This window comes from Gadus chalcogrammus, chromosome 23, assembly GCF_026213295.1.
Source record: "Gadus chalcogrammus isolate NIFS_2021 chromosome 23, NIFS_Gcha_1.0, whole genome shotgun sequence".
NCBI lineage: Eukaryota > Metazoa > Chordata > Actinopteri > Gadiformes > Gadidae > Gadus > Gadus chalcogrammus.
This window is the reverse complement of record NC_079434.1, coordinates 17131105-17144073: the sequence shown is the minus strand read 5'-3', so window position 1 is coordinate 17144073 and position 12969 is coordinate 17131105. Positions and strand designations below refer to the sequence as shown.

Below are 12969 nucleotides of genomic sequence, written 5' to 3'. Positions count from 1 at the left end.
AAAGATACCTGTTTAGGATTTATAATTGTTCATAAAGCATAATGTTAATAAACAACTCAGTGGATCAACTGAACCTTCTCGTGTGTTCTTCTGGAGACGTTTCCTCCAACCCAACAGCAGAGTCTCCATTCACCCCTTCATCAGTGTTTGGAAAGGATATAACCACACTCACACACATACATAACAGTGGAGTCTGACTTTTTTAACCACACACACACACACACACACACACAAAAACTAAGTAATCTGGTGAATAATATACAAACACACACTCACATACACACATAAACATACGCACACACACATTCGAGTTACAATTATGTTTATTTATTTAATCTAGAAATCTCTGTGACATTCCTTCCTTCATGAAACATAGATAATATAACTGGCATCAGAGTTAGTGAGGAGCTTCTACTGCTAACCCTCCAACGTGTTTCAGGACATGGGTTTAACTTATCTAAATCACATACAGTTCAAGTTATGTGACGGTGCACCATCAGTGACGGATTCAACACCAGTAAAACACCAGTGAGACGTTCTGCCATTCTTCCAGTACAAACAGAAAGGACTGAGGCCTCCTCAGTGCTGCCCCTGCTGGCCGGACCTCCACACTGCAGTCAAGTCCAGGGCTCCAATCCGCCTGAATCCAACATGGCCCTACTAGCGACCTCAGCAGGTCTGAGAAGGCTCCTTGAGGTGTGTGTTCATCACACGTGGTCGAAAGGTCCACAGCCTGTAGGGGTGAACACCACATCAGTCCAGAAGGTTCTAAGGGAACGTGGAGTGTAGACACAGGACTAGACGTAACATCATGTTGGCACCAACACTGACACACGTGTTGCTACAAGGCGGTGCAACGCCTCTAAGACTAATGGACCACACACATAACCCCATGGGAGTCCCGTGTTACAAAGTGCAGTGTGAGAAGCTGACCACAAGAGGGCGCTAAAGACGTGTGTGTAGGTATGTGGTGTGTGTGTAGGTGTTTGGTGTATGTGTTTGTGTGTTTGTGTAGCTGTGTGTGTGTAGGTTTGTATTTGTAGGTGTGTGCTCGTGTGTGTGTGTGTGTGTGTGTGTGTGTGTGTGTGTGTGTGTGTGTGTGTGTGTGTGTGTGTGTGTGTGTGTGTGTGTGTGTGTGTGTGTGTGTGTAGGTGTGTGTGTGTAGGTGTGTGTGTGTGTGTAGGTGTGTGTAGATGTGCATGTGTGTGTGTGTTTATGTGTGGTCCCGGTTCAACAGGATCGTTGGGTTAGGACCCCCCCCACCCCTCCCCAACTCTGGGGTCCCTCCTCTAGAGGTGGGGTCTCTGGGGTCAACTCCCCTAGAGGTGAGGTCTCTGGGGTCCAACTCCCCAAGAGGTGAGGTCTCTGGGGTCAACTCCCCTAGAGGTGAGGTCTCTGGGGTCAACTCCCCTAGAGGTGAGGTCTCTGGGGTCAACTCCCCTAAGGATAAAGTCTCTGGGGTCCAACTCCTCAAGAGGTGAGGTCTCTGGGGTCCATTCCCCTAGGGATAAAGTCTCTGGGGTCAACTCCCCTAGAGGTGAGGTCTCTGGGGTCAACTCCCCTAGAGGTGAGGTCTCTGGGGTCCATTCTCCTAGGGATAAAGTCTCTGGGGTCAACTCCCCTAGGGATAAAGTCTCTGGGGTCAACTCCCCTAGGGATAAAGTCTCTGGGGTCAACTCCCCTAGGGATAAAGTCTCTGGGGTCAACTCCCCTAGGGATAAAGTGGGACTCTTCCACTGGGGGTAAGGTCTCTGGGACCCCTCTCCAGATGTCTGGATCGCCACCTCTACAGGTAAGGTCTCGGGGTCCCCCCTCCCCAGGTCTCGGGGTCCCCCCCCAGATCTCCAGCGTCCTTCAGCCGGGAACCAAGTCTCTCGGTCCCCCCCCCCCCCACCCCGGCCGGGCGGCTAGGTCTCTGGGTTGGGCGTGACCAGCAGGGGCACGTTGTCCCGCCTCCTGCGGCCCAGCGGGGGGCGGCGGTACTGCTCGCCGTCGGCCAGCGTCTGCGGCAGCGTCTTCCTCTTGCTCTCGGGCAGCAGCAGGATGGACAGCACGGCCAGCAGCGCCAGCGAGGAGTAGACCACGTGGTGCAGGAAGTACCCGTAGTGGTTCCGCAGGTCCATGAGCGGCGAGCTGAGGCGGCCCACGCAGCCCAGCGCTAGCACCACGCCCACGCCCGTTCCCCTGGAAACGCAGGACACACAGCATGAACTTGTATCTAGGGATGCACCGAATATTCGGCCACCGTTCTGCCGAAAATGGCCCAAAACATGATGTTCGGTTTCGGCCGAAGGAGTAAAAAGGCCGAACATTTTTATTTAAAAATAAAATTAAAAAAATAAATAATTCTTTTTTTACTCATTTATTTAAAAAGGTACATTTTTCTTAAATTCTTGCTATAATGTCTGCTGAAATGTTAGAAAACGTTTTGTATCAAATTTGTAATTGATTTTTTTTATAGAAAAGCAAGACAAAAAAGATTATAAAGGACATTTAATTGTTTGATTTATGCAATGGTGAAAAATTAAAGCAAAATGAATGAAAAACATTAAAAGCCACATTCGGTATTCGGTTTCGGCCTTCGGCCAACTGTTTCATTATATTTGGTTTCGGTTTCGGCAAAGAATTTTCATTTCGGTGCATCCCTACTAGTATCAGTATTGAGTATCAGTGCATAGACTGGGCCGATCCGAGGGATCTCCGATGCTGGTGTCGGTATCGGAGCAGCTCTACCTATCAGGGATCCATACTGCAGAGGGCGGCGCTGGTTACCTGATGACGGTGGGCATGATCTCTGCCGTGAAGAAGATGCAGAGCGAGGCGGTGGCCTGCGAGGAGAACAGCCCCAGCACGGAGAACACCGTGATGGCCGTCTCGCTCAGATCTACAGGGACAGGAGGACAGCAGAGGGTTAGGGAGTTGAACCCGCGCCTCCTTTGTGTTGTGGGCTCAAGGGCCCGGGTCGAAACATTAACGCTTTGCCCAAAAACAACGAGGATGTTTTCTGGGTAAAGAACAACGGAAGTTGCAGAACATTCCTGGGGAACCAGGATCAGGACTTCGGGTTTGGTAATTTCTGTCTTCAGAAGACTCAAGAATTGCAATTGCAATTGCAATTGCAATTATCATGTAGTTTAGAGTCCGTTGAGAATGAGGAGAGGGCAGACATTTTTGATCCATGACTTTTTATGCATAATGGATGTAAATACGTTTGAGGAGCACCAAACGAGTCAAAACAGATGATGTGGTTTCTACTGAGGAACACAACAGGTCCACGTCTTCTGCAGCCTGTATTGGTGTCTCTACTATGACAATAACTCAGCGGCCATGGTGGGCTAACTCTGGATTTTAGTGTCTACCTTTTACGGTACTGGTATGTAACCTTTACGGCTCTTGTATGTCACCTTCTACGGTGCTGGTATCCAACCTTTTAGGGTACTGGGATGTTACCTTCTATTAGCCATTAGCCATTAGCCATTACAGTGACTTTGCTTCCAATGTCCCAATGTCAGATGAATAAATTAAAATAAATTACAAATGTGATCCTGCAGGTTAGGGTCATGTTTCTGTATTCAGCCTAACAAGAGGAAACCTGGAATAGACTTTTAATATTATACGTCAACAAAGGCAAATCGCATCAACTCGAGATATTGTTATGAATCCTGGCTCATATTTACAGTACTGGGCCAACAGCTGTTGGGTTCACTGGCATCTGAATTAAGGCCTGAATCGTTCAAAGTTAAATCCTCTGTTTATATTATATTATAATTAAATACCCTAATCTGAATACCTAGGAGGGTTAGTATGAACATGGTTATGGATGTGGCATCCAAATATAATTAGCTCCTCCACTAAAAAGTGGAAGTGACGGAGGAAGGTCACTGCTTGACCTTCCTGGTCCTGATCAGGACCTGGACTACGTTGGACCGGGTCAGACCCGGGTCTAACGGAGCGCCACTCACAGTCCATGAGCCCCAGCAGGATGAGCGAGGCCAGCCCCGTCATCGTCATGGAGAGCAGCAGGATGCCACGGCGACCGCACCGGTCCACCGTGGCCCACAGCAGCAGCCACGCCCCGCCCCCCGCACAGACGGACAGCAGGTAGGTCCAATAGAAGCTGGGGGCGTCGCCTCGGACGTCCCCGCGGAACGAGCTGTAGCAGTGACTGATGCCGTGGGAAATGAACCTGAGAGAGAGAGAGAGAGAGAGAGAGAGAGAGAGAGAGACAGAGACAGAGACAGAGACAGAGAGAGCGAGAGAGACAGAGACAGAGAGAGCGACAGAGAGACAGAGCGAGAGAGCGAGAGAGCGAGAGAGAGAGAGAGAGAGAGAGAGAGAGAGAGACAGACAGACAGACAGACAGACAGACAGACAGACAGACAGACAGACAGAGGGATTGGGAGAGAGAGAGAAAGAGAGAGAGAGCTTTATCTCCTTTCCGTAAGGTAACCCTAACCCTGTAGGACCGTGAATGAGGAGAGGACTGAATGACGACGTCCACGTAAGCAGAAGCTGTGGGAGACCTACGAGGTGAAGCCCAGGACGCAGATGTTCTTCCAGATGTTCCTGCTGTGGAAGAGCTCATGGTAGGACAGGCGTGGCCGGCTGCAGCCGCTGGGCTCCAGGTCCAGCTCTGAGGAACATCACACCGGTCAGCAGACTGAGCAGTCACCTGCTTCTCCAACTCACAGAACCCTGTCTTCATCACAGCACAGCTGGTTCTCCATCTCACAGATCCCACAAAACCCTCTCCTCCTCCTCCTCCTCCTCCTCCTCTTCCTCTTCCTCTTCCTCCCACTCCTCCTCTTCCTCCTCCTCCTCCTTCCACTCCCCCTCCTCTTCCTCCTCCTCCCACTCCCCCTTCTCCCCCTCCCCCCCTCCCTGATGAAGGCCTACCTGTGAAGCTCTCGTCGTCCCGGCTCTCTCGGCTGGAGCCTCTCCTCCCGCTGAAGGAGCTTGTGTCCTCGGACCGGCCGGCCAGCAGCAGCCAGCGTGGAGACTCCGGGAACACCCCGGGAACCCTGAAACACAGGGGGGGGGGGGGGGGGGGGGTCGTGAGGAACTAGGGATCCTGGGGGCCCCTGAAACACAGCGGGGGCCCCTGAAGAACTATGGACCCTGCAGACACTGGGGGGCCCCTGAAGAACTATGGACCCTGCAGACACTGGGGGGCCCCTGAGGAACTATGGACCCTGCAGACACTGGGGGGCCCCTGAGGAACTATGGACCCTGCAGACACTGGGGGGCCCCTGAGGATCTATGGACCCTGCAGACACTGGGGGGCCCCTGAGGAACTATGGACCCTGCAGACACTGGGGGGCCCCTGAGGAACTATGGACCCTGCAGACACTGGGGGGCCCCTGAGGAACTAGGGCCCCTGCAGACACTGGGGGGCCGTGAGGACCTATGGACCCTCCGTGTGTGCATGTATCACCCACCCGTAGCAGAGGAAGAGTGTGAGGGGGGCGGCGCCAACCCCCAGAAGGCCCCTCCAGCTCTGGAAGCCCAGGGCCACGGCCAGCAGCAGCAGCTCCCCGGCCACGCTCAGGAGACCGGCCAGCACCGTCACCAGCAGCCTGCGGGCCGGCTCGCACAGCTCCAGGCCTGACGCACACACAGACACACACACAGAGACACACACAGAGACACACACACACACACAGACACACACACACAGAGACACACACAGAGACACACACACACACACAGACACACACACACACACAGACACACACACAGAGACACACACACACACACAGAGACACACACACACACAGAGACACACACACACACACACAGAGACACACACACACACACACACACACACACACACACACACACACACACACACACACACACACACACACACACACACACACACACACACACACACACACACACACACACACACACACACACACACAGAGACACACACAGAGAGACACACACACACAGAGACACACACACACACACACACACAGAGAGACACACACACACACACACAAACACAGAGACACATGCACACAGACACACACACAGAGACGCACACACACACACACACAGAGACACACACAGAGACACACACACAGAGACACACACACACACACACACAGACACACACAGAGAGACACACACACAGAGAGACACACACACAGAGAGACACACACAGAGACACACACACACACAGAGACACACACACACACACACGCACACAGAGACACACACACACACAGAGAGACACACACACACACAGAGACACACACACACACACACACGCAGAGACACAGAGACACACACACACGCAGAGACACACAGACACACACACAAAAAGACATGTACGCGCACACACACACACACACATGCAGACACACACACCATGGCAGACATTAGCACTGGGCAGTATTCCTTCTAGAAAAGTGAAACATTAGTGTGTGTGTGTGTGTGTCTCTGTGTGTGTGTGTGTGTGTGTGTGTGTGTGTGTGTGTGTGTGTGTGTGTGTGTGTGTGTGTGTGTGTGTGTGTGTGTGTGTGTGTGTGTGTGTGTGTGTGTGTGTGTGTGTGTGTGTGTGTGTGTGTGTGTGGCTAGTCTCCAGGTGATTGGAGTGTGATAAGGAGCTAAACAACATCAGGTCATCAAGCGCTAACAGGATAAGAAGTACACAACAGCTCCCCGCTTGGTAAACACCACTCTCTCCGTCACGAGCGACACAAACAACACAATGCCTGACCGAGCCGCTCCCTCTGGACGTCTTCCTGTGGGGGAGGGTCTTCTGGAAGCTAATTGTTCCAGTGCTTTCCTTGTTTAGGGACATGGACGTAGGCTAAGGCAGCCCCTCTCTCCATCCGTTACCCCGGTCCTGACCCCCCCGCTGGTCTGGCTCTCCCTGGCAATACGAGTCCTAGACACCAGGTCACCCATCGGAGGTCCATCCGTGGGCTGAACCTAAGGGGACCCCCTCCACCCCCAGACCCAGGACCCAGGGCCCCCCACTCACGCGTGAGGTACAGGGTGAGGTAGACTCCGGCGCTCGCTGCTGCCAGGGCGAAGCGCATGGCGATGAAGACCGAGGGGTACGGCGCCACGCAGACCAGGACCCCAAACACCACGGACAGGGTCAGGGAGGTCAGCAGCGCCTTGGACCGGCCCAGCCTGGGGAGGGACCACAGAGGAGGGAGGGGAGAGGGAGGGAGGGAGGAGAGAGACAAAAGAAAAAATGTATGTCTCCATGTTCACAGGCAGCCTCTCGAGTGTGTGTGTGTGTGTGTGTGTGTGTGTGTGTGTGTGTGTGTGTGTGTGATGGGTCGGTCTCGAACTATTCGGTCAGAGCGAACGAATCCCGAAGGTGACCGACGAGAACCGATTCCCAAAACAGGAGAACTGATTCTTTTTTCTTTAAACATATAACAAAAATATGGGCATGTAAATAAAATATACAAACGAACAGAGCTTCCTCTCCCCACGACCTTATATTGATTGAGTCCAAAACATTCTCATCGATTCAGCCAATGAGAGCAGGTAGCAATCGCGTTGCCATGGCCCATAGGTAAACAAATGATAAGGCCCCAACACACAAGTTAACAAACGATCGCTGTTGGCTTCAATATCATGCTAGCACTTTATGTTTTATTTTTATTTTGTTCTACATCACAATTGCATGATTTAATAAAGTATTGTTTTTACCTACCATTACGAGTCTCGTTTGGTCGAGTTGCTAACGTGCTTCACTGCTTATTAGCGCTAATTGGAAGACGCCATTTAATTCTTACCGCACCCCATTATGTATTAAGGATACTTATGAAAAAAGGAACGTATGTGCTTACAATATATGCTTGTTATTAACACTTAACCTGGGTAATTTCTCCAGAACATAAGAAAATAGTAGGCTACATGCATGTTGATTAACATTTATTCCATAATTTCCGATTCCCTGGCAAATGACGCAAAAGACCATCTGACCATCTAACGAACGAATCAAACTAACGAATCAAACTAACGAATCAAACTAACGAATCGTGATAGCGAACGGAACTGAAAGAACTGATTCCCGGAAAATAATAATTTTTGCCCATCCCCAGTGTGTGTTTGAGTGTGTGTGCGTGTGTGGTTGTGTGTCTGTGTATGTGTGTTAGTGTTTTTTTACCGGTCAGCAGCAAAGCCCAGGCCTAGACATCCAGTCAGCATCCCCAGGATGAAGCAGACCTCCTCCACAGGAACCAGCCAGTACTGTTCACAGACCAGGTCCCACTGCAGAGACAGAGACAGAGACAGGGGAGTCAGACCAGGTCCCACTGCAGAGACAGAGACAGAGACAGGGGAGTCAGACCAGGTCCCACTGCAGAGACAGAGACAGGGGAGTCAGACCAGGTCCCACTGCAGAGACAGAGACAGGGGAGTCAGACCAGGTCCCACTGCAGAGACCATGTCCGGCAGTGCAGCTCATCGCAGTGTTTTAAGTCATTATTTTATTATTATATTACTTAATTAATATTTTATCTGATGGTCGCTGATCACCGGTAAGCTCTGACCTGTAGTTCAACACACAAAATGTTTTTTGATTTAACAATTATTGTGCGCGTGTCATGTGGGTCATGTGATTTTGGACATCACATGACACATCCTAACAGCATGCATCAGCATGTCGCACACGGGCACGTTGGTAAATCTCCACTTCCTGGCCGAAGGCGCTTAACCTCACATCTAACTGGTCGCTGTGGCTAGTGAATTATCCCAGCATTTGAATGCCGTGAAATCATTTGTTGAATGGGAACGCTTGCCTTTCGATGGTCAAATAGCGCAACACCCACACCCACACACACCCACACCCACACCCACCCACACCCACACCCACACCCACACCCACCCACACCCACACCCACACACACAGGATTATAGATTCAGATTAATGTGAACTCACAAAACGTCTCAAAGCTGAAAGCCAGCATCAACTTCGACAAGCGCAACGACACCTTGTTGGATAAATAGGATTTTCTTTAAGCTCGCACGCTGTGGATCAAGGAAGTAAAACACTAGTGCTCAGCAACACAACAATGTTTTCTTTAAATTATTCCCAGTATAAAATAAAGTGGGGGTTTTCCCCGGCTGGGTTACACAACAGGACTGCGAGCTCTTCCTGCAGTGTCAGAGACATGACCTTTGGCCCATATTTCATGTTTCAGACACACTTCTAAAGTAAGGGCGAACAGAGACCGTTCCCCGCACATTCCTGGACATACTGCAGGCTGAGGAGACAGGGTGAGGTCCCAGCAGACGACACCATGATCACCCTTCCTCTCTGCCTGAGGCCAGGAGGAATGCAGCCTTTCCAGTCCTAAAGTCCCAAGTGACGTTTTGTCAAAGGGTGACAGATAACAGGATTACATGATCTGCTCTTTGAACTGATTTGCTCATTTGCATACCAACGATGCAGGCGTGCAGTTAAATACGTCATTGCAAAGCAAAAGAACATTACACGTTGTACCCGGCACCGCAACCCTGAACCAATAGCAGACCGGCTAGCCGAGCTGGTAAAATGAGCTCGCCCTAGCATCTAGGCGAGCTCATTTTACCAGCTCGGCTGGCTGTTAAAATGAGGACTCGGACCAAATGTCCAAGGTCCCACTGCAGCGCCTACTGCTGTAGCCTAGCGCTACTGTTTACATGTTGTCCAACTAACAGAGCAATGAGGACGTGTGTGTGTTTGTGTGGGCTTGACGAAGGACCCCTTCAGACTTTGAGCAGCCATGTGGCTCCGTGGTGACCTCAGACACAGCTGACAGGCTATTGATCCGACCGTGTTTCCGGCCCGCCAGGATGCAGATTCAGCATCGCAGCGGCGGAGTATTGATCAGTAGGTCTACCGAGCAAGACCCTTTCCGGAAGGGCCTGCACTCCTCTGCCATCTCATCTCCTCCCCTGGGATTGGGTGCGCCCCGTGTCTGTCATCGTGAGAGGGGGCGGGACCTCTGAGCAGGCTTGGCAGGGCGTGACACATCCAGTTCGATCACATGGTTCGGTCACATGGTTCAGCAGTGATCAGCCAAAGACGGGCGGGGCTTCACGTAGAGGGATCTCCGTTTCGGTCACAGTATCGGGTTTTGCTTCGTGAAATTCTTTGTTAAAAAATCTATATTTATTCTCCTTGTCGTTGTTGTTGTTGTTGTTGATGTTATGTTCTTATTTGTCCTGCTCCAAAGACAACTGGTGAGCCAGCCAATAGGAAGGAAGAGTCCAGGGACTTAACCGGTGCACCGGCCAATAGCAAAGAAGAGTCCAGGGACTTAACTGTTGAACCAGCCAATAGGAAGAAAGAGTTCAGGGACTTAACTGGTGCACGGGCCAATAGGAGGGAAGAGTCCAGGGACTTAACTGGGGAACCAGCCAATAGGAAATAAGAGAATGGGTGCGTTAACTCATCTACAGCGCACAGGTAGTCAGAGAACATAAAGGTTCTTACGCCCCCATTCATGGCCCTCTCTCCAGAGTAAAAGTGTGCCTCCATCGGTGCGTCTTCATCGATGCCCCCCCCCTCTCACCGTCTGACCCACTCTGCGGCCTCCTCCTCATCAACACCCCCCCCCCCCCCCCCGTTACCAAGGGCAACGACGGGGTGTCCATGGCGACAGCCGGCCGGCCTGCAGCTGCTCGGTTGTCTTGCTGTTCCTGCACGTCTCTCCTGTGGCGTGATCTCCAGGGGAGCCGTCGCCAGGGGGAAGGCTGGGCGTGGTCCCCCCCCCAGCGGGCTCGGAGCCAAGACCCGGGCCTGTGCTCCGGGACGGGGTGGGGCTCGGCGGTCCTGTCAGGGCTCCTACCTCTGGCATGAGTCACAACGAGACCATCCCAAGCGCTGAAGTCAGCGACGATCCTTTGAGAGGCCGGAGCGAATCCGTCAGTATTGATCAGACCCCCAGACATGTGGGGAGTACTGGAGGGGCTGTGTTGACTGGATTGGCTGTAAATGGTGAACACATGCATACCTGGCAACCCTGGACAAACGTTAAGAGAACCCTTGAGACACATGAGCACGGGGGGGGGGGGGTGACCCAGGTCCTGATCCGACATATCAGCTCCCAGCATTATGTATCATGCTGTAACATGAGTGTGTGTGTGTGTGTGTGTGTGTGTGTGTGTGTGTGTGTGTGTGTGTGTGTGTGTGTGTGTGTGTGTGTGTGTGTGTGTGTGTGTGTGTGTGTGTGTGTGTGTGTGTGTGTGTGTGTGTGTGTGTGTGTGTGTGTGGATGAAGGCTGGTTGAGGCGGCCTCACTTGGCCCAGTGTGATTGGACTCTGGGGCCGGTGAGGCCGCACAACTGTTGCTCATTGAGTCATCAGTGTGCGCAGGTTAAACCACTCATCTCCACACACAGTCGGGCACAGAGCTCCGACATGAGCTGTGTTCGAAATCGTTCCCCGTCACGGATATAGTGCACTATATAGGGTGCTCGCCATTTTGTAGTGGTGTTCGAATTCTCAGTGGTTAATTTCATGCACTATATAGTGCACTTAAAATACCCAAAATTTGAGTGTACATACGATGTTCCCTACATGGTACTCCCGTATACCACAATGCAATGCGGCCGTGTTTTTCCGAATACATTTAATAATGGAGTCTCCGGGTTTTGTTTAGAAATGTCAACAATTTATTCGGGATTTAAAATAGAAAATGTAACATTAAAAATGAATTAATTCCTTGATCAAGGAAATGTAACATTCAACATCAATACAACCTCCAGCTTTCCTCGTGAGTGCCCGGTTTGTTTACATGATGTGGGCGCATCTGTCTGCATCACACAAACACCCGGCGCATTCACTGACGCAAATTACGTTTAGAAATGTTCAGCGTAGTGTCCGAATTCTCGTTTGTTCGTTCCCTAAATAGTGCACTATATCATGAACACTATATAGGGAATAGTGAGTGAGTGAATAGGGAACGATTTTGAACACAGCTACAGTCAGGCAAAGAGCTTCATCGAGCACCACGTCACGGATCATCCTCCGCATAGACCGGCTTCAACACGGGCTCCCTGCGGCCGGGCCTGCCGGGGGACCGGTTAGAGGGGCCCCTGCAGGCCCGGCCGCAGGGGGGCCGGTTAAAGGACCCTCGGCGGCGGCTAGCAGGGTTAGCTTTATAAAACACGAACCCTATGATCACAAAGACATCCACCTGGATAATGTAATCATCGTTACCTTTGATGAGGGTAAGATAGCGGTGTACAATAAGGTTTTCAGCTATTTTCACGTAACCATATATCATATCTATACGATAAAACCGAATGTATCGAATGCATGCAATATCGGGTCATTAAACAGCATCATAACTTCTCCATGTGTTTGTTTACTTTTTCCCTGCACCTTAGAAGCACGCTCCTCTGATGAGTGTCAGGATACCATGTGGTTCTGATCGGTCAAGCTGACCGATCTGAGTTCACTTGCAGTTATTTTGAGCTAGTTGGAAGTATCACGTATACAATATTGCATGTTCTCTACACTGTATCATCAACACATCTTCATGGGTACACTGCATCTCCCCCTCCCGTTTTCACCTTCAGCCATGAGCCTGTGTGCGTGTGCGTGTGTGTGTGTGGCGGTTCAAAGGGAAGGGGGGGGGGGGGGGGGGGGGGGGAATCTAAGTTGTCTTAAAGGAGTAAAAAGTCAATTTCTTCTATTCAATTTTTTTTTTTTGTACCTGCGCACTTTTCGACCAGTCAGCGCACACGTGTTGTGTGTGTGTGTGTGTTGCTGCTGGTGTGTGTTTTGTGTCTTGAGTGTGTTGTGCTATTTATTGTGTCGTGTGTGTTGTGTTTGCTGTTGTGTGTGTGTGGCTTGTGTTGCGTGTGGTGTGCGTCTGTGTGTGTTGTGGTATGTATTGTGTCCTGTGTGTTTCGATTGGAATGCGTTGTGTGTTGTTGGGGGGGTGTGGACCGGCGGTGTGGAATGCGGGTGTTGTGTGGAATGTGTGTGCGTGCGGTGTGTGTG

At 51.2% G+C, this 12969-nt stretch overlaps 1 protein-coding gene across 1 annotated transcript in view; it reads right to left on the bottom strand.

The window, feature by feature from the left end:
* Positions 1 to 304: 304 nt before the first annotated feature.
* slc22a17 (solute carrier family 22 member 17) overlaps positions 305 to 12969 on the bottom strand; it is a 13238-nt gene continuing 573 nt past the window's right edge. The window contains exons 2-9 of the mRNA XM_056584680.1: positions 8141 to 8244; positions 6995 to 7149; positions 5439 to 5604; positions 4897 to 5021; positions 4528 to 4633; positions 3963 to 4186; positions 2773 to 2884; positions 305 to 2184 (exon numbers count right to left, since the gene is read on the bottom strand). Coding sequence (XP_056440655.1) covers positions 1908 to 2184; positions 2773 to 2884; positions 3963 to 4186; positions 4528 to 4633; positions 4897 to 5021; positions 5439 to 5604; positions 6995 to 7149; positions 8141 to 8244 — 1269 coding nt within the window. The 3' untranslated portion in view covers positions 305 to 1907. The remainder of the gene's footprint in view (positions 2185 to 2772; positions 2885 to 3962; positions 4187 to 4527; positions 4634 to 4896; positions 5022 to 5438; positions 5605 to 6994; positions 7150 to 8140; positions 8245 to 12969) is intronic.